The sequence below is a fragment of the Fringilla coelebs genome (genome assembly GCF_963513975.1).
Source record: "Fringilla coelebs genome assembly, chromosome: Z".
In the NCBI taxonomy this organism is placed as follows: domain Eukaryota; kingdom Metazoa; phylum Chordata; class Aves; order Passeriformes; family Fringillidae; genus Fringilla; species Fringilla coelebs.
In genome coordinates this window covers 2,023,311-2,045,989 of record NC_140031.1, presented here as the reverse complement: position 1 = coordinate 2,045,989, position 22,679 = coordinate 2,023,311, and the positions used below count along the sequence as shown (strand labels likewise).

The 22,679-nt window shown below is 42.2% G+C and overlaps 1 protein-coding gene across 2 annotated transcripts in view; it reads right to left on the bottom strand.

The window, feature by feature from the left end:
* Positions 1 to 16,392, bottom strand: part of SMAD2 (SMAD family member 2) — a 49,702-nt gene extending 33,310 nt beyond the window's left edge. For both annotated transcript variants that reach the window (XM_084225835.1, XM_084225836.1), the window contains exons 1-2: positions 16,276 to 16,392; positions 5,107 to 5,396 (exon numbers count right to left, since the gene is read on the bottom strand). In XM_084225835.1, the coding sequence (XP_084081961.1) occupies positions 5,107 to 5,339 (233 nt within the window). In that variant the 5' untranslated portion in view covers positions 5,340 to 5,396; positions 16,276 to 16,392. The remainder of the gene's footprint in view (positions 1 to 5,106; positions 5,397 to 16,275) is intronic.
* Positions 16,393 to 22,679: the final 6,287 nt, after the last annotated feature.

Genomic DNA, 22,679 nt, shown 5'->3' with positions numbered 1-22,679 from the left:
GGCAAGCAACCAAAGGAATAACATTAATATAATAAAAAACATAGTTTCTTCAAAGGATTTTAATCTAGTCAAATGGCCTTGTTTTCATGCATTTGACAAATTTTCATCAGATTCTGCAGTTTTAAAAGTACTGAAGCATTGCAGAGTACATCAGAAATACTAAAAAATTAAGATATACTGGATTAATTTCCTGGATACTTTGAGCAAGCCTAAGAGAAGTTGTGTCAATATCATTATTCACTTTAGCATCAAGAGCAGTCTTTCAGGCTCACAAGTCACATGGATATTTATCTCACAAAAAAAGCCCTAACCAAACAACAACCAAACCCAAAACCACTACAGCCCTCAGATGCAATCAATGCATGCTACTGTGTTTTTACATTTTTTAGGAAAGAATATCAGAAAGGTATTCTGAATGCAATACTTGAATAACAACACCTTATTTCCCCAGAACAATCAGGGTGTAACCACTTCCATGGGAGCAGTTAAAAAAATTACCAGCCTTTACTATTGGATGAAGTGAGAGCCATACAAGTATCATTTTAAATTTTTTTACTTCCTCCTAAAAAACTCAAAGCACCATCAACGTTACTGAAGTTGATCAGTAATTCCAACCAATCACTTCATTTGTAACTGTGTGCTTCACATTCCCAACACTCTCTCACTATCTTCCACATTCCCAAAACCATGGAACTCATTGTAGGATTTTCTCTTTGATTCTGAATGGTACAAAAATTCAGAATTCAGCTCATATTGGAAGCAGAAGCCAGGTGCTTTAGAAATCTAACTAGAGACTGCAAATTCCATAGAACATCTACATTCTTACTCTCACTCTCTAAGTCAAAATTGGGAAGCTGCAAAAAACCAAGCAAGAATAAGCTTCTAAAAACCACGGCACAGGGAAACTCTCCTCATGTTAAACATGAGGAACGGAAAGCACATATAAGACCAGATAATACCAAAACTCCAATGGCAAAGCTGGTTGAAGAGCAAAAGCATGACAAGAGTATTAGCCCTTGCTCTGGAAGCAACTGCTGCATTTCACCTGGGACTCTGAAGCACCTGCATGGTACCAGCACCCCAGCAGAGACTCTCTGAGCAACTACTTCAGAAAGCTGGGTTTTTAAACCTTTCTTCAGCCAAAAATCTGTCAAGAGTGCTCTCCATCAACTTCCAGTATTGCTCTACTTTTGTGATATAAAGCTCTACTTTTAATATAAAGCAGCAGTAAAATTTACCTCCTCTGCAAGAACTAAGGCCCCCAATTAAAGCTGAGACTCAAGTGTTAACTACAGTTCCACATACAGTACCAAAACCAACTATATATAATAACTATAATATGACTACTGCTATTAATGTCAACAAAAATTTGTCCAAATTCAATGCTTCCCTTAGGTTTTGGTTTGGTTTTGGTTTTTTAAGTTTATTTCTAATTTTGAAAAAAAAAGGAACCACAACAGTCCAGGTCAATATTATTCCAAACCTGACTCAACCAAACTCTTTTTACTAGTTGTACATTATAAGGCACTTTACAAAAGCAACTGTTTTGTGGTCCCATTTAAAAGAAGGAGAAATAAGGCATGAAGCATATCTGTACTCTTTTTAAGACAGAAAAATGACTCAGCTAATCACACCAAAATACTGGGATGCTGAAACTAGTTGTGTTTTCATACTTTGGATTCCAATTATCTGGGCTGTTACCACTGAAACAACTTTTTAAATAACAAAGATAAGACTATATGCCAGACTATATGCCAAAGATAGGAAAATTTGCCAGCTGATTATTTACTACATGGCATGGTTTGGTTTGTTAAATGCCTGGATTTCAGCCTCCACTAGTTACAAAGCATTTATGGACTGGGTTTTGAGGAACCAGGTCTAGTGGAAGATGCCTCTGCACATGGCCATGGCAGGGGAGTTGGAGCTAGATGATCATTAAGGTTCCCTTCAACCCAAACTAATCTAGGATTCTGAGATTCAAAAGAATAATCCAGGCTAGGAAGAAAGAAACTGCTCCATTAGAAGAAGGATGCTCACAATGTTTCTCCACTGACTCCATCTTCTGCCCATGTCAAAACTGCATGAGAGAGCATGAAGACAAGCTCTTAAATACCACCAAATTAATTTTGTATTTTAGAAAAGTGAACTCACGTGCCAACATTTAGTTTCAGAATACACAGGGATTATGTGATTAGAATCCCACTGGCTTGCTGGGAGGATTCAGCAAGATAACTACAAATTACTTAGAGGGCTAGTGTCAAAAGGACTTCTGTACTTATTTAGCCTCTGCTCTAGATTACTGACCCACTTATGAAGAGCTAAGCAGTCCTGCTGTGCAATGCCAACACCCACTCCATCTGTTTGCTTCTGCTTTCTCAGAACCTCCATTAGTCTCGTAAGAAGTTGTGTTAATTACCACATGAGCAGCTTTTGTGTAGTACACAGAGGATCAGCCTCCCTTAGTGTGCAGTCACCTTGACAAACAGCACAGGAGCAGAATAAACCTGATTCAGCACAATTATCAATGACACACAGTAAGAAATGCAGATTTCTGAGTAGGTGATTTAATACAACTTTTGTTCAAGCTGTTTCTCAGTTCGTGAAAAGTCTGTGGGAGTTTAGAAGCTTTAGGTTTCAATGATGAAAAAGTATACTATAGTTAAACACTGTATCAAACCTCTGGAAATCTCCCAGGGGACCAGAAACTTGTGAAACTGCAACTGAAACTTTTTTTTAAGGAACAATGCAACAGTGACAAACAGAAGCATCCCACGACAGTAGTCAATATCTCCACCAAATTAAAAACAGTAGTAAGTAAAACTAAAGCTAACTAAAAAAACCCCAACACACACAAAAGCCCTCCCTGAGCAGAACAACATTTGGAAAGCTAGCCCAGCTGTCACATCAGAACTGCATCTCAGCAGCTTGGCACCACAAACTTCCTGCTGACTAGTAAGGAAAAAGTTTCAAATTCAGCATTTTATTATTTATCCCTGCTGATCTGCAGATCTTTAAGACATTCATTAAAGTGGGTCTCAAGCAGTGGTTTCATTAACTTACTAAATCCAAGAACAGAATCTCCAAGAACTCATTACAGTACTGAGTTGACATTCATTATTTCTTGGGAACCCAAACTACTGCTGTCAAAGTGAAGTAATATCAACGGTACAAAACCCAGCTATGAAATTAAAAAATTCTGTATGGCACTGCTGGCAGCCCTGATATCACCCTGCCCCTTCGTGCCAAAACAATTTTTTAATTTAAAATTAAGCCCTATATAATAGCTAACACCAACTGAAAAACTCTCCCTAACTTATTCCTAAGGTACTCAAGAGAAGTAAAATCCAGGTCCAGTTCTTTTCATCAGATTCTCCAGATTTTTCATCAGATTTACAGCTGAGTGGAGGACAGAGAACAGCAAGAACTGCTAGTCACAGAATATTTGTATTCCATGTTAAAGAATTATTTATTATGTCCACTTTAGCGCAAAAGGTCATGCAAGCATACTCTACTAGACTCTAGTAGAGTAGAGTCTACTCAAAAATAATGATGTATTAGAATACTGTTTGTAACTTCTAATAAAATTCATTGTAGACATCTATTTTTCTGAAATAGCAATACCTACTCCTCCAGTATCCCTGCAGGAGGGCTCTATAAAATCCAAGAGCTCTAGAACCTAGGTACACATTTTTATATCAAGTGTGCTTAACTGGTGTCATATGAAACAACTTCCAATTAAGCACCTCACCTCAGTCTCAGTAAAGACTCGCTAAATACACAGAATCATCTCAAGAAGCATAAAACCTTACAGGTTCCAATCTTAGTCTGCTGATAATACACTAAGACAAGAAAGCACTAATATTTTTTAATCTATTGTTTCCATCTGGCAAAAGGAAGAAAACAGAAGACAAAACCAGAAATTTTTGGGTATGTTCTAGGGAAAAATTCTAGGGAAAAAAAAATACAAGCAGAGGGCAGCATTAGAAACAAAATATGAAGAAAAAAGAGAAAAATAAGAATTAAAATAGCCATTTATTCAGGGTGACTCATGACTTTCCCAGATAGGTGTGTCAAATTGAAAACAGAATGCTGAAACCATTATCAGATAACAGCTACAACACATTTGATATATGGAATCACTAGTGACACCAGTCAAATCTAGCTTGTGCTATGATTAATACAAAGTTTAAAAGTAGCTAGGATGAATGCGCTAATACAGAAATGAAGTTCATAAACCAGATGTAGTTCCTCTCCCCTATAAGTAATTTTAATGTCAAGTGAAAAGTGAAATTCTCTAACTTTTTCAAGGAAAAACACACCTGTGAAATGATTTGATACTTCTATCACACACAATGAGCTTGCCCAGGCACCCCAGTGGAATTTCAGTGCAACATGAATCAAGAGCAGACTGCATTATACTTACAAACACAACCCTTGCTCTTGCACAGCAGTTGCTATGAATTAAGCTGGGAATGTCAAAGGGGTAGAATGCAAGTTGTTCATCTAGATCTTTACATATATCAGAAGAGCAATTCTAGAAATACCCCAAGTTATTAAGTAAAAAGTGTTTTTATTAAAAAATAACAATAATTACAGTAAATAAACTGGTCTTCAGACAACCTGCCTCCAAAGATAAAATTTCCCTTCAAAAGGGAGAATGGAGGCAGCTTGTAGCATTTAACAGTAGCAGATACAACTGAAAATAATTAGATTACTGAAGTGTTGACCAAGGAAAAACTAGTCTTTTGGTATTTTTTCAAGTAAAACTGTTGGCTCAAGCATGCCCCCCTCCCCAGGTATAGACTGGGTCATTAAATAAAAACATAAGGCAGGGCTACAAACTAAGACCAGTGTTAAATACCATCAGAATACACAAAAACGGGATCCTACATATCAATGAAAACTGAAATGTAACGAAATTGTGACTTCACAAAGCATGTGATTCCATTATAAGCAAGCACCGTATTAATCCAATAGAGGTTTTAAATAATTTTAAAGAATCAAAAGCATGCAACTATTTTTTAGTCATTTGTTCACAGAAGGTCTGAACATCCCTTTAGGCATTTCCTAAGTGGCTGTAACAATTTCAAATACAATAGCACTTACCTTGGTATTGTCACACATTTTGTATTGCAATTCTGAGTGGTAATGGCCTTCTCAAGCTCATCCAGCTGTCCAGTTTTCTTTAGCTTCTTGACCAAGCTTTTCACTGCTTTCTCACACCACTTCTCCTCCTGACCATTCTGCTCACTACCACCAGCCCCTGCAGTGCCACCAGCAGATTTTTTCCACCCCAGAAGTCTCTTCACAACCGGTGGAGTGAATGGCAATATGGACATGACTTTCACCAGACAGGACACTCAGCAAGCAATGAATCGGAGATTGCCGCCTGATCCCTAAAAAAAAACATAAACCAAAAACAAGAGACACGTTAGCACTGAGGTTTCACATGAAACAAATATGTCTGCCTTATGACCTTTCGCTGCCAAATGCCACAGGACACTGCATCCCAAAAAAAAAAAAAAAAAAAACCAACAGAAATAGCGCAGTTAGGTACTTCATCAATAACGATCAAGTTTCCTGTAGACTCTTCAACAGCTAACACAGACCAAGATTACTATTGGAATAGAAAATTAATTTTTTTCTCAAGTCTTTCCTGACTAAAGCAAATTTCACCAAATACAGAAGGTAACTTAAGTCTACATTTGTATGTAGGCTAGCTGGTTTAATTAATTAATTAATATTTTCCCCAAGTGATTGACAAATTGCATACATATATATGGGTGTTCTGCCCATCTCCAAATTAATTTAGCAGATGAAATTGTGTTTGGAAGGTGATTTAGTCATTATGGCTAGACAAAAACCTTCCAACAGCCAGCCATTCCACAAACCTTTTCTCATTTTATCATGTTTTAAATAGCTACCAATTTTTTTTACATGGGGGGACCAATTTCAAATTCCCCCTAAGTCAAGTAATAAGCCTGTTCCCCTCTAAAATTCAATGGCCTACAGATAATAAATCCCCTCAAATGGCAGCCCTTAAAATCAACACTTTCAAAATTCACTACAGGAACAGTTAAAATCTTAGTTTGTAGGCATCAGGGTAGTAGAACTGTCTGTTTTCAATTTTAAAAGCCTTTCATTCAGTAAAACCACCTGATCAGGATATTAGTATAAAATGAAATATTAAAAAGTATGCTGAAACTGGAGCTATGTTTAGCATTCACTGTAATATGCACTTCAAATCATTTAAAAGAGAAATGATAGCCACTTAGAAAAAAGCATCTTGCTTTTGCAGCTTCCATTAGGCTGGTTTTAGGCATTAAAATAAAATACCTGAAATCAACAGGCAGACAGTTGTTAGAAATTGCTCAAGGACATTAATGGTCCTATGGATGGAAGCACAGCTTTGAAGTCAAAAATGATCCTATTTCCAGGCAGCAAATGGGTATTTGAACTCCAGAAAGTTCCTATATTCCCAAGCTGTGTAAATTAGTTCAGTCAGCTGAAAATACCTTGTTTTAGCTAAAAGCTAACACTACCTTCAGGCTATTTGATTTGAGCTTTGAAGGCAGCTTAAGTCCCTCTCCAACCTGTACAGGCACACTCCTCACATCTATCCAAAATATACCAACTTCGTCTTACTGAAGTCTCCCACCTGCACAACAGCATGATCCAAGGTACTTCAGGCTACAGCATTCATGGCTAATTTATGCCTTGTCACATTTTTGCAGTTTCAGTGAGGGCCAAGTCAAACAAACACTAGATTATATTCTACAGGTTTAAGACATAACTTTGCAACTTCCACAAAACAGAACATTCAGCAGGCATGACATTTCAGTTTCAAATAAATTACACCTCCATAAACCAGCTTCTCAGAGCACCCAAAAACATGACAGAAGCATGCAAAGTAGTTTTCTGGGGGGAAGGAGACAGAGGTTCTAATTAACAGGGAGCAAGAGCAACACTGATAATTTTATGCAAGCCATTGAAAATATTTCCTCCTAAATCACACAGTCACTGAGTGTTTTGGGAAGGAACTGTTAAAAATCATCTTGTTGCACCTTCTGCCATGGGCAGGGACACCTTCCCCTATCCCAGGCTGCTCAGAGCTCCACCCAACCTGGCCTGCAACACTTCCTGGGATGGGGCAACTACAACTTCTCTGGGCAACCTGTGCCAGGATGTAACCACCTTCAGAGACAAGAATTTCTTCCTTATACCCAATCCAGATCAACCCTCTCTGAGTTTTAAACTGTTGCAGATTTTTTGTCTGTAGAGGCCCTGGTAAAAAGATAAAACATTCATTTTCACACAAGACTATAAAGAAATCTTCTTCTTCCAGAAGCAATTAAATTATTCTTCCAGTAATAATTAAATTATTACTGAAATTTCCCCAATAACTCCAACTGAAGTTTTGCTGAGCATTGCATTGGACGCCTGGCTACAGCAAACATGAAAAATAAAACTGAATAGACAATATTTTTTAATGAAACACTGACTCAGACACTCAAGATCCACTATGAAAAGGAGTCAAGCCAACACAACAGCTTTTTGCCACAGGAAGCCCAGGTCTCCTTCCTTTCCTTTCTGTGGTACCACCACCTCAGCCCCAGTGCTAATGCTTTTCCACAGAAATTCAGCTAGGTAAGAGTAAAAACCCAACACTTTTCTGGGGTTTTTGCCAAGATAGTTCTCTTTCAAGCTAAAAAACTGCTCACACGTGGTACTGATGTACTACAAGTGATGTCAGATGAATTGCAGGAGTGTGGAAAGAGAACTCCAGTCCCGGACTTCATGTGCAGCACTAGTGTTGACTGCATAGCTGGAAATGTGCTTTAATTTAAATCATTTATTTTGGTGACAAAGCCAAATTAAGCAGCCTGATATGTTCTTAACCATTTGAGGGCCTGGCAGTGAGACATTACACCCCTAATGAGTACACCAAGTAGCTCCAAAGATTAAACAGGCAGGCTTGCATGGCCTCCGCTGGTTGAAGAATCACACTCGGTTTCTAAACCAGGGAGCAGTAGTCACCAGGAGCTTTATAAAAATACTTCAGCCTTTGAGCAAGGCCAGCATTGGGTGCTTCAGAAGCACACACAAGAAATTCAGAAAGACTGAACTAAAGGAGACAACCTCTTTTGCTTTTGAGACTTTGTTTCAAAGAGCAGCAATTGATGTATAATATCTAAATATTAAATTCAGTGCTGACAGATGTAGGCAATCAAGTACCACTATCATTGCTGATCCACACACCAATTCTTATCCTTATCTGAATATTTTCTGTTCTTTAGCTTCAAATTTGACACCTTTCAGTGCCACATAATACTCCTTTGACTGTCAGCCTTATAAACACAGGCTTCAGAAAGGTCTCATTTACCACCAAGGCGGTAAATAGCCTCTTTTGGAGCCTATTCTTCCAGGCCCTCCAAACATACTTGATGCTTTTATCCAATTTTTCAGCTTTTAATACTCCCTGTGATGAGGTGCTCAATTTTACAATATTCTCTCCCCTAACAATGAAATAAAATTTTCTGTATTCTCTGGTGGTTTGGTGTTTCTTTAATAAAGATTTGCCTTTCTGCTTCAAATGCACATTGAGTAACTTAAATCCTGGAGCACGAAAGAATTTAGAAATTCCATACATTTCATCTGAACTCTCATTATTTTGACATACTCAGAGGAAAATATTTTTTTTTTAAAATCTCTTTTTACATTTCCAAATGACTGTAAGCTCAGACCTAACTAATCAGAAATTTCCAGATAGTACACTTAATTTTATACAGTTGCCTTACAGATGTGGGCTCATGTCAGAAAGCACAAATTGACATGTTACCTCCATGAAAATAAACTGTAAAAAACCCCAAAACACCAAGAGATACATTTCAAGAGCCCTTTCTAACAATAATTCTATGCAGCTTAGCAGCTATTTAACAAAAACACAACATACATCACAGCTGCAGACTAGGAGTCTGGGAGGCTTAAACTAACTTCCTTCTAGCTATTGTTTTGCCATGTCAGTGATTTGCCAGGAGTTATCAATAAGAATTTCAGAAAGTTATTCCAGTAGTGACCCTGTAACTTTCAAAGGGTGAGCAGAGAGAATGTGACACAAGTAGGACAGGGACTTCATTCAGCTTAATACTTCAGCTTATTGTGATGAGTACTCACATGAGAGTATTTCAGCCAGCTTAATTTATGAAAAAAAGACACTCTGCTCCAAACCTAGAGAAGATAGTGCAAACTGCAAGACACGAGTGGGCTGAATTATGAGCAATTTGGAAAAATAGAGATTTTGCAATGAAAAAGCAGCCATGGTGCATCTAGTCTAGTGCTTCAATGGCTCCTACGGTGGCAAAAGGACATGCTACTCAAGGAAAGTATGTGAACCTGGCTGTATTCTGCAGTGCGCTCTCCTCATAATCCTTCAGCAATTTAAACTGTTAAAAAATTAAAGGCTACATTGCTACTTACTCCCATCAGCAGCAGTTTATGGACTTCCTGTCCACAAATCCATCTAACCACCTTTTGAACATGCCTTCACAACCTCTTGTGGCAGACTGCACTAGTATTTAAGTGCCCACTGTTAACTACTTCTAGTAATTTAATTTATTCCCTTCCTAGTTTCAGAAAGTTGCTCTTGTTCTATCACTGAAAACTTTGCTGAAGAATGAAGAACTACTTGCATTCACCTGCAAGCTTCACAACTCTGTACACTTGAATCACGTCCCTCCCTCAAATAAAAGGGCTCTCAGCCTCTCCTCCCAGAGAAACTATCTGAACACAGCTCACAGTTTGGGACATTCCTCTGGACAGAGACCAAGCCTGAAAGCTTTACTTCTTCCATTAAATTAACTACAAGTACTTGAAGACACTGTAAAAGGACTAATCTAAGGACCACAGAAAAAAATTGTATCAGTCTAACGTTATCTTTGCACTTATCCATTTTGTCATATTATCCTAAAGCTCTCAACATTATAATTTAAATATAAAGTACAAAGATAGAAATTTACATCTCATGAGGAACTGGAGATAGGAAGCAGGGTGCACGTCTGCTGCAGAACATCTGTCAGGAGCTCAAATAAAAGTAAGGATCCCTAAACCTGCATTGGGTTCTAATTTTACCCACCCAGACGGTTATCAGAAACACCTTGTTTACACCAAAGGGTTTAGGAGTCACTGTTAAAGCTCATTTTTGACCAGCAAATCCCATTTCTATTCATCAATTATAACTTTTACCTTCAAATGGATACAGTAATAGAAGAAGCTTTGATCTCTTAAAGAACAATAATTGCATACACTGCCACTGCTGACATTTGGCTCTTGCTAAAAACATTCCTCTAGATTTTTGCCTGGTACACATTCTTCATCCACTAAAAAAAATAAAACATGTTCTTCCCCCAAATGCCCACAGAACACAATCTTTACCAATGCTGCAAGAAACATTTCCACATTGCTAAAATGGTCTCAGATTAACTACATGCTGAATATGTAACATCCTCTCTTACTTGAATCGGTTTTTTGTAATTCCCTTGTCTTTTACAGCCAACCTCCTCAACAAACTGAGTACTCACAGTCTTTGCTTTTAAAAGGAGCTCAGATGTGCTTCACAATCACTGACTCTTTGCATCATGACCCTTTTGCTCTCTTCTGCTAAGGCCCAATGGCCTGGCCTAAATCTGATCTTTTCTTCCTTCCTGTGCACTACTTCCAATATCCACTACCAGACACCAAGATTCAGGGACTTTGTGAGTAACCGTAAGGAGATTTTCAAGATCCCTTTCCAAGCCCAGTTGTAGTTGAACTAGTAGTACCAAGGCAGCGGTGTGTTCCACAGCAGAAAACTTCCATTTCAGCCCTTTCCATCCCAAGTTCATCTCTGGACTGTGCCTTCAAACTGCAGCAATGGATACTCAAGGGAGTACTCCCTGTTACCCAGAAAGGTACAAAAGTTCCTTTAGATTGCTGGAACACAAAGAGCATGTGCTGTTACTCCCAACAGATTAAGACTGGAAGAGCTACAAATTGCCTAACTTTGGTGGTATTTGTTTCATCTCTGCCCCCGCAGCATATCTCTGCTCCCTGATGCACACATGTTTCTATAGTTGGTCAAACAGTGTCATAGTTGGCAACTTCTAAAGTCAAAAGTTTGAGTCATGTCTACTATTATTCCATTCTACTGTGGTTCTCTGGAACAAGTATTAAATATTAAGCCCATGATCCCAGCAATAACTAAGCATAAAAGATGAAGAAAACCTTAAGGGCAGCATACTAGCAGACTAAAATCTTCAAGGGAAATTTTCTTTTCCTGAGTGTCTGGAACATACTATAAACACACTGGTGCTACCAAAAATATCAAGTGATTTCTGGCTAATTTATTCTAAAGCCTTATGCAACATATTTCATATCAGTCTGCTTATTCATCTTAAACTTGAAATAAAGAAATCTGATCTCTCCTGGTTTTACTAGAAGTATTCTGGCTTAGAAGAATTTCATTTGCAAGAGCTCTTCTGAAATAAAGAGGACAGAAGTTAAGCTCACGAGGAAAGAAGATCGAGGAAAATAATTTGTGGTATTTGAGAGAAAGTCTACAAGCTCATTTCCTCCCTATTTTAGTCCCATTTTTGGGATTTTTTTAAAGGCAATGTTTTTTTCATTAATCCTGGAATCTGGAAAAGATTCTTTATCAATTTCACCAAGCACACAACATGCACCTGAATTCAGTATGAACTTCAAACTAAAATCAAAGTCAATCTTTTATATTTGAGATAGAATATGCTCTAGCTTAAATCACTCAGTGGAAAGGACAATGGGCATCTATTGCACCCAACACTCCTCCAAAAACTGCCTTTCAAAATTCCAGACGGGTTAACTCTTTCATTTCCTACAAACAGACATCTGGTTTTGCAATACCTTTCTGAAGAACCACCACCAGAAAAATTGATATGGTGCTCATTCTTACTGCTCATTCATTCATACTCAGGTCAGAGTAGGGCAGTATTCCCTCAGTGGGGTTTGGGTGATAGGGTTTGTTTTGGTTTTTTCCTTTGGAAGGGGAGTTCAGCCCCACTGAGTAATGCCCTCAGACTTTAGTTTAAGTTTTCAACCAATCAGCCCAGTAGGAGAGGTGGCCCTGGAGAGCTCCCATCCCAAGGAGCTCTGGCCAGCAAGATCAAGGTCCTGGTTCTGCTCTGACACAGGCTGATGAAGTTCAAGGCATGATGCTTGTGACCTTGGAGGGAAGGAGGAGCAAAGGGATTTCCTCCTCTGGGCCAGCCTTAGAGTGAGAAATTGAAACATGCCTACACAGAGACTCATATTTTTAAGTTTACCAAACTCTAGTATTGCAATGCATCTTGAAATTCTACATAACTATACTCATTGAAAACATAGTTACTCACCTATCACAACTGTGTATCTCACTCACTCCATGAAGTCTTTTTATGAATCAAATGAGAAAACTCAAATTTCTCATACATAGAACTAAACAAGCATAATCATGATCTTAAAAAAGCTTGTGAAGCTAGATTTTTCTTCAATTACTAAGGACTACCTCAAATTGTAGCAAATGCAGTAATGAAAAGGTGTATTGCTATTAAAAAAATTAGCACTCCATCTAACACATGCACTCATGGCATACTAAAATTGCCTGCAACAGGAGACATGAGAAGGAAGAGTTGCTAATTTTATTGACCTTTGATTAAACTACTGGAGGGCCCAATGTATTTTAGCAACTCTCCTAAAATTGCAGAAGAGGAAAACTACCACAACTGTAGTTGGCCAATCCACTTGTCTCTACAAAGATGCAAAATTCTTCCACTTATTCAGTATTATGAACAACATCAGAGTACTGCTTCTTAAAACTCAAAGGACATTAACAGCCTCAGAAAAGCAGTGACTAAGCACTCCAAAACACAGCAGTTTAAGCCCTTCTCACCTCATTAATTTTAACTAAAATTTTCCATGTGCAACAGGCAAGTGTCAGCTTCATTATTTTAGAAAATAAATACTCCTGGGCTAAATTTGACAGGAATATTCACAGAGCTGCTATCAGTTACCTAGGTACCTGCTTCAGTTTATAGCTTAGCAGCTCCTCCACTTTGTTAAAGCCCAAACAATTGCATTTAACAATTAGTTAATGAGAGTGCACTTTCAATAGTGGCCTAGTGTTCCTCAGACAAGCCAGCCCCCAGCCCCTTGATAGCAGGGTTCCATTATGTTATGTATCTGATGTTAATCTCCTATTGCTGCAGAGTTTTAAACCAAGTTCGAACCCCAGACTAAAGTGATGGGAGACTCAGGAGCTGCCTTCTTGCGGTCTCTGCTTGGTCTTCCTTCACACTGTGGCTGTCAAACACATGATCAGAGTAAAAAGTCACCTGGAATGAAGGCTTACTGTTTGCAATGGAGTTTCTGTTACTGGAAGTGGAGAGGAATGTTTAGGAAGGTTTTCTGCAGTGGCCAATTTCTTCTAGCCCAGAGAGTATTGAGCACAGGGCTGCCTGTACTCTCCACTCTATTACAAAAACCTAATCCTATCGCATGACCTGCAGCAATTCAGTTTAACAAATCAACAATTACAAATATTTTGGCAAAGTAAGCTTAGGTATTGTTTGCCTCTCGGCACAGTTCACAACCAGTTTATGGCTTTATGATAAAAGTCATTAAATCCAATCTGAAAAGCAGAATTTACAGCTCACTTAGCAAGTCAGGCCCATAAATGGATGCTTTCAATTACAGGGCATTTACATGCACAACCATTAAGGCGGCACTGAATACATTTGAAAACTCTGGAATACTTTTTATAATAATTAAAACTTTGCGTCCAGTTCTTTATACAAACAAAACTTAGGAATTTGCTTCAGTCTCAAGCAGAGCTCAGATTCATTGTTACCCAGAACATACTACAAAGCCTGTTCTCCCAGTACTTTTGTGGGAAAGGGATTAGAGAGATGGAAACAAGGTTTGTTTTTTAAAGTTGCCCTCAGTAGCAGGGAGGGTTTTTTGAGCTCCAATAAACTCAATTATATCAACTGGTGCTTAAGACTTCTGAAAGATCAAGTGGAACAGGAAGATGGAGGAGGACCCAGGGAGAGCCTTTCATTTGGAGATTCACTGTGCAATTCCAGGGTATTTGATTTTGTTGGTCAATCTAGCTGCTGGGTGGAAGGAAACAAGAGAACAGTTCAGAGACCAAATCTTTAACCTCATTTTTTCAATTGCTTCAATTTTCCTATTTCTTTTACAGTTAAACAAAACCTCAGAAAAGCTGATGAATTCTTCTCCAAGGTTCTATCATGCACATCCAACCTCTTCAATTAAAAAAAAAAACGGATCTTCAAACACTTACACTCCTTTTGTTGACTGTCTGTGTATCTGACCTATACAACTGCAGAACAACAATCAGCTGCTAGGTTACTCTTTTCAACACCCCAATATGCTGTTCAACATATGCTCAGACTCATCTTCAAGTGGAAACCACCTTAAACAAGACCCTCCCCTTCCACTTCTTAAAGGCATTTGCAACTAATGTTATCTTTCATCATGATAGTGCTAAGCAAAGGGGGGAAGGGACTTCACAAACACCTCCTTTACTCACACTCTCATCCCCCCCCCCGAATTCACCAGAGCTTGTAAACGTTAGAAGTTTGAAAGCTGTGCCTCAGAAGGAGCACACAAACAACCCACTCACACCAACACCTCGACAAAGCATGAGAAAATCTAAACAAGCAACCTCGCTCTGCTGGCCTCTCACCTCAACCAGAGGGTGTTTCTTTTCCAGCCTGGAGAACAGAGCAAGGACTAATCAGTCCTCCACTGCAGAGGCCAGCCCCCACAGAAGTAATGTCATGAATCAGTTTGAAAGTACAGTTCTCCAGGCTAAGACAAAACACTTGAGAAAAGACAAACCTGCTGTTACCTGCGGTCTCCTAACAAGCTGTTATTATAAACCTCTCACTACCAATGGAATCTAACCCCTTTATACCCCTGGACTGTGACAGCACGAGCTCCAGACACAATATACACAGGCTGCAGGTTTTTGGAGACACTTGTTTTGGTAAGCCCAGTAAACAAACTTTCTCCTAATGCTATTCCACTCACAAGCATTTGAAAAGAGCACAACGCACGTGTTGGGTTTTTCTCAGTCAGAAACTGTGACGGACAACCAAAGAGACACAAGACCAGCCTGCAGCCTGAATCCCAGCTGTTCAACAGCTCTCCACAATCATCACAAGAGCTCTTCACTCATTCACACGCTTTTTTCCGTTCTTTTATTTCCCCAGAGTGAACACGAAAAGACCACGCTGCATTGCACTTCTCTTCCCCTCCACTCTCCACAAAATGAAAAAAAAAAACCAAAAAACCCCTACAAACAGGAACTCCACAACTCTGCAGCAACAACATCAACCATTTGCCATTATCACGACAGAGCTTCCTCCGTGCACTTATCGAGACAAATGAGACACTACCAGATTGTGATTGTTTACCAACAATACCCAGGGATGGAGCTGCTACAAGTCCTCTGGGCAGCCTGTGTCAGCAGCTCACTACCCTCACAGGGAGAAATTTCTCCCCAGTATCCCACCTACCCCTGCCCTCTGACAACACACAGGTTGCTGCAGCATTAAAGGCGTGAATAAAACCAGTAATCTCGAGTCCTGTCTCACGTGGGCTATGTGTATTTTACACCCGCGGCTCTGCAGACAAGGAGAGGGGACAGACAAAAGGGTGAGGCAAGGCCTCACAATCTCAAACACCAACTCCTAGCTCCAAACACAACTCCTCACCCCACACCGCTCCTAACTTTCTCCTCCAAAACTGCACGGAGTTTCGCACACCTAGCCCTGACTGCACGTCCAGGAGGTATGCAGGGGTGTCCTGTGCAGCGCTAAGAGCTGCACGCGATGATCCTCGCGGGTCCCTTCCGGCTCAGGATATTCAGCGGACCCCTGCAAGGAAAACACACCGGGCACGGAGGGATGGAGCGGGGGAGAGAGGGAGCGGCACAACTTCTTTATTCCTCCCTCCCCTCACCCACACACACACACGGGCGGCACAGAGCGATCCTCCCACCACAGCCCGGGGGTAATGCCGGCGGGAACGGGATAACATAGCCCGGCTCCCACCACAACAAAAAGAGCGAGGGCGTAGGGAGGCGCCCCCGGCCCCGCCGGGACCAGGCCCGGACTGTTCCTCACGGCCCGCGCAGGGCCAGCAGAGCCACCCTGCCCATAGGGCAGGACCCCGGGCCCGGCACCCACCAGCACCTACCAGGAGCCACCAGGATCCGCCGAGAGCCACTGCTCCTTCCCCTCCTTCCTCCTCTCCCCTTCCTTCTCCTCCTCCGTCTCCCCGAGTGCTGTGCGGCCGCCGCCTCTTCCCTCAGCGTTACCTCCTCTGAGGGCCCGCCCCCGAGCCGCCCCGCCCCCGCCGCTGGGCGGGGAGGCCGCCCATTGGCCTCATTTTACTTCTCTTTAAAGAGCCTCACTACTATTGGTCCAAGGGTCCAATTGACAATCGGAATCTCCAATGGAATACCAGCAGCATTAAAAAAAAAAAAAAGACAAGGGAAGGGGAGTGGAAGAAACAGGCGTGAGGCGAAGGGAGGCGGGTCGAGGTCGCAGCGCTCATTGGTTGGATTACCTGTCAGTCACAGAGCGCGCGCCCGCCGCGGGAGGCTGATCGGCGCGCGTCGGGGGTTTGGATGAACTGCAGCAGCGCAGCCGCAGTGCGGCGCTCCCGCTCCGTATCCTTCCGCGGCGGGTACGGTGGTAGCTGAGAAAGAGTGCATCGATTCCCGGTGGGAATTGCCGCTGGACTCCAGCTGGGGTCTGCACGGGTGGGTAGTAGCACCTGGCTTCTACCGGCAATAGTGTGACACCACGACCAGGGCTGTGCCCGTCCCTGTGCCGGCACTGCTGAGGCACCTCCAGTGCTGGGGACAGCTCTGGGCCCTCAGGACAAGAGAGACCCTGAGGGGCTGGAGCGTGTCCAGGGCAGGGAACGGAGCTGGGGAGGGGCTGGAGCCCCAGGAGAGGCTGAGGGAGCTGGGAAGGGGCTGAGCCTGGAGCAAAGGAGGCTCAGGGGGGCCCTTGTGGCTCTGCACAGCTCCTGACAGGAGGGGACAGCCGGGGGGTCGGGCTGTGCTCCAGGGAACAGGGACAGGAGGAGAGGGAGCGGCCTTAGGTGAAGTTGAGGTTGGATATTGGGAAAATTCCTTCATGGAAAGGGTTGTCCAGCCCTGGTACAAGTTGCCCAGGGCAGTGGTGGAGTCTCCATCCCTGTGGGGATGTAAAAGCCATGTGGATGTGGCACTTGGGGACATGGGTCAGTGGTGGCCTTAGCAGTGCTGGTGTCACATTTGGACTCACTGATCGTGGAGGGCTTCTCCAGCCTAAACAATTTTGTGGTTCTAAATAGATTCAAACTCCCACAGCTCCATGTCCTGCAATGGCACAACACTTCCAGGACAGGGTCCCAAGGTGTGACATGGACACAGGGCAGCCCCAGAGCCTGCCCAGCCTCCCTCTGCTGCCTGCACCCCAAAGTCAGTAACTCTTAACACACTCCTAACTCTTAACATAGAGGTTCAACCCCCATATGTTGGAGGTTTTTCTCGCTACTGTCTGCAATAGTCTCTGCAAAGCTTTAACCACTTGTGTTCAGGTAATGATGAAAGGTAACCAAATTCCTGTGCCCCAGCAGGGGCCCAGGGTCACCACCAGGGAACCAGAGCCTGTTGTGGCAGTGCATGTTTGGGGACCCGTCTGTGAAACCCATGGCTGTTGTGTCTGTAGAGACCTTTGCAGTGATGCCCAGCAGGTCCCCTGGGGCTGTTCAGCCCAGAAAAGAGAAGTTTCTGTGGAGACTTCACAGCACCTTCCAGTATCCAAAAGGAAGCCAGAGAGGGACTCTCTGTCAGGAACTGCAGTGACAGGAAAGAGGGGAATGGGTAGAAATTGAAAGAGGGGATCTTTAGGCTAGATCTTAGAAAGGAATTCTTTGCTATGGGGGTGGAAGGACACTGGGACACTTCCAACCCTGGAAGTGCTCAAAGCCAGATTGGATGGGGCCTGGGGAAACCTGTATTGTGGAAGGTGTCCCTGCACATGGCAGTGGGGGTCAGATGAACTCTAAGGTTACTTCCAACTCCTTAACATTCTATGATTCTACAAGTGGGAAGCCACAAGGTGGGAGTTTAATGGGTTTTTTGGGGGTGAGAAGGTCAATTCCAGATTTGCTGTAGGTCTGTTGGAGATCCTCTGGTTCTTTTTGCTTTTGCCTTTTTGATACTTTAGTATATATCATATATCTCCACTTCAAGCCACTTCCTTTACACCTGAGGTTACATATCCCTAACACAGCAGTTGTCTCTCCAGACTCATGCTCATCTTCTAGACTGAGAGGGTTTCTGCACTCAGTGATGTAGGTGTTATGATTCAGTGTCTTGGGCACAGATCCCATCTCAACAGGGTTGGTATTCCCAGGAGCAAGGTGAGACACCTCACAATATTTAGCCCTTCTACAGAATGTGGACTCAGAGAAATCCATCTCTTGCCTCTTCTGTGCCTTGATTTTCCCAGCTTGAAGCAGACATGTGGCTGAATTTTTTGGTAGCATTTTCAGTCTGTTCCAAATGTTTCAGATTCAAGCTGGTCATGAAATTAACAGCAGAGTGAAATGGAGAAGATCCCCTCTGCAGACAAAGCAGAGCATCTGAGAGATTGCCATCATGTTTTTGAAAGATAAGGTGTTCCAGTCATGTTGTGCCTGGAAACACATACAGACTATTCAGGCAACACTGCACTTGCTTTATGGAGGTTTCACTGCATTCTGAGAGAATTTTTTTTTCTATGAAGAGTAATTTAATTAAGCTCAGTTTTCATACGGATTTGCGTCAGACATTCCCTTCACCTCTCCTCTGCAACAGATTCATGGCTATTTCTCCTTCTTCCTCCAAGGCTGATTCCTAATACATCCAAATCTCACTTCTATGTCCCAAACCTACTTGTGCTGGCCTTCTGTCTGGAGCAGCACATGCTGTGCCTGGTTCAGGGATGTGTGTGCTCTGGCTGGCCAGCTGCCTGCCCCTTATCTACTGCCAAGGAAGCCAAGCAGTGCTGATAAGGGCTGAGCTCTGCCTGCCTTCCTCCCCAGCAGAGCACTTAACAACATGTGTCTTCTCTAATACAGCCGCTGCTTGCCATGAAGCTCAACAGACTTTGTGTTTCCAGAAGCTCTACTTCTCTTTCAGGTGTGATTGAAATCCATCAAAAGGTTGGCCAGTTTATGCTGGGGGACCCTTATACATACATACACACACACACAAATCCAACCTTTGCATAAACCTTTTTCTAGGAAAGGAAATTGCAAGCAGCAGGAGGAAGAAAGCCGATGGAAGAAGGCAGCATCACAGCTGCGAATCCCAGAGCCCAGAAGTTACTTCAGAAGCAGGGTGGCTGTGGAGAAGGCAGGCAGGCAGGATGTGCATCTGCTCTAGAAGGAGCTCCCAGCCGTACGCCTGCACCTCCAGGAAGAGCCTTGATTTAGATTGGGCATTGGAAAGAAGTTTTTTTTTTTTGAGGGTGATGAAGCACTGGCACAGGTTGGCCAGAGTAGTGGTGGATGCCACATCCCTGGAAACATTCAAGGTCAGGTTTGACAGGGCTTTCAGACACCTGATCTCATTGAAGATATCCCTGCCTTTGGCAGGGGAGTTAGGCTGGATGACCTTTAAAGGTCTCATGCAAATCCAAATCCAAACTATTTTATAATTTTGTGTAATAATACTTGATTTAGTAAAACAAATTGTAAAACTTGATCCCTGACACCAAAGCTGGATATTGCTATGTCCTCTTTATTAGTCACAGAATCCTAGAGTAGTTTGGGTTGGAAGGCGGGAAGTTCATCTTGTTCCACTCCCCTGCCATGGGCAGGGACACCTTCCACTGTCCCAGGCTGCTCCAATCCTTGTCCAGCCTGCCCTTGGACACTCCTAGGGATCCAGGGACAGCCACAGCTTCTCTGGGCACCCTGGCCAGAGCCTCACCACCCTAAAGGCAATAATTTCTTCCTAAAATCTAATCTAAGTCTTCCCTTTTTTAGTTTAAAACCATTTCCCCTTGTCCTTTCACTATCTGCTCTGTTAAATTTGCTCTCCATCTTCTTTATGAGATCCCCTTAGGTACTGAAAGCCCTCAGTGAGGTCTTGGAGCCTTCTCATCTCCAGGTGAACACTCCCAGCTCTCCCAGCCTAGCTCCAGAGCAGAGGGTCTCCAGCCCTGGGAGCATCTCCATGGCCTCCTCTGGACTGACTCCAGGTCCACTTTTCTCAAACCACATAGCTCAGTACATTTTGGACATTAGCAGTTAGGTCCAAATGGCTGCCAGTCCCATTCAGATTTGAGGCTGCAGTGCAAGAGCATGAGCATCTCCCTTAAGGTCTCTGAATATGTGTTAGCAGTTCAGCATCCTCATGAAGGATGTTCATGTGCAGAGACAGCAACAGCTCAGTGGTATCTGTCTGTCTGCTAAAAAGAACAAAGGAGGTTGAGCAACTTAGTCTAGTGGAAGGTGTCCTTCCTGTGGAACAAGATGATCTGCAAGGTCCCTTCGAACCAAACCATTCTGTGATTGTATGAAATAACCCAGGACCTAAAAAAAAAAAAATAAGAATAAGCAGTAGCTGGCTATGCTGTGCTATAGAGGATACATGTTGACTTCCCAAAGCCTGTGACCAAAGGAAATACAACATCAATATCAGGTAACTTCCAAGACTCCTAGGATTTCTGAATGACCCAACACAAGCAGATATCCCTGTGTGGGGGTAGAGACAAGTGCAAAGTGCAATGCCAGGAAGACAGGTCTTGGAGACAGAGTAGATAGTTTTTGTGTTGAAGTCATTATTACCAACATGTCAAAATGATGTGTTAAACTGAAAAAAATGGGAGAGCTTTGAGCAGAGGTGTGATACAAAAAGATCAGTAACAAGCTCTGTAACAGGACAGGTAACAATGTATGACTGGGGAAATCCTCACCCTGGGCTGCAGCTTCCTCATAAAGGGTGCTGAAGGGTCAGGCATTGATCTTTTCTCTCTGGTGACCACTGACAGGAAGGCTGGGCACTGCCCAGGCTCCCCAGGGATGGGCACGGCCCCGAGGCTGCCAGAGTTCCAGGAGCCTTTGGACAGTGCTGCCAGGGATGCCCAGGGTGGGATTGCTGGGGGTCTGTGCAGGGCAGGAGCTGGGCTTTGCCAGAGCTCCAGGAGCATTTGGTCAGTACCCTCAGGGACAGAGTGGGATTGTTGAAGTGTCTGTGCAGGGCCAGAGATTGGACTCGTGGTCCTCGTGGTTCCCATCCAAGTCAGGGTAAAGTGTTTATTTCTGTGTATGAAAACAGCCACAAATCCATGGAAAACTACTGTTAAATGTTCCTAGATTTCTTGGCTCATTCTGTTGGATAACTATTCCCTACTTCAATAGGTGCTTTGTCTCTTGCACCACTGGCTGCAGTGTTGCTTCCCTGCTTTCTCTAAATGCCATGTGAGCACATTATTTTCTCTCCAAACTCACATGGAAGTAACTTTCCCCTTGCACAAATCTGCAAAAGATCATGAAAGAGGGAATGGCACTGAGTCTGGAAGCTGTGAAAGGGACAGATCCCCTTTCACTCTGCGTTACTTCATGGCCAAACATGAAAACAGCCTATCCATGCAATTGCAGGACTGCCTGCCATGGGGGAAGCAGTACAACAAAAACCACCCCTATTGTTGGTACCATCATGAAAAACCTCCTGGAGGACTGAGATTGTGTCTCCCTCTGAGGGTTAAATATGGATTAAACCCCTTTTCCTTGTATCTCGTCAAGCTTGCACACAGCTTCACGCTGTACCAGTTCTTCTGGCTGCGCAAAGAGGGTTAAAGAGAAAACCACACTCTGCTTTCCCTGTCACATCATGAGGAACAAGTCAGTTGATTTTCAAGACAAGTAATATCTGGCGTAGCGTCAAAACAGGCATTGCATTAAAGTGACTAGAAAAGAGCTTTAGCATCATAAATTTAAATAAAGCCATTGCATGAGGGATAAAAATCTCCAAAATAAACAGCAACTTTACTCAGTCATACCAACATAAATTAAATACAAAAAAACTTCTCAAAATTAAAAAAAAAAAAAATGCTGCAACCTATGGCTGGAAATAACCGCAAAATACATAAAGAAGACATTGCATATTTCTGTTATTCTTATCTTTCCAATATTGAAATTATTCATTATTTCGGTAATGTAATGAATAACCTCTGAAACCTTGAAACACAAATCTGTTCACTACCCTCTTCTGAAATGCAGAAGTATGTTTCCAATATTACACAAATCACTGTCATTTCAGACTGGGCTGTTGGAAGATTTCAAAACAAAGCCAAAAAAAAAAAAAAGAGGAATCAGTTCCACAATGAAAAAAATATTGACAAAAAATAAAACTTGACAGCTCTTGATATAAGCCTGCTGTGTCTGTCCTATCCCCTTGGCAAAGCAGACTTAAGAAAAAAACACTATTCAAAATAATAGGCTAAAAGCAAAGTTCTGCCTTTCTGACCCATCATTGCACAAACTGGTTGGTGTTTGTGGTATAAAGTACAGTGCTTTCATCAGATGGAATGGAGTTAGACATAATCCTTAGA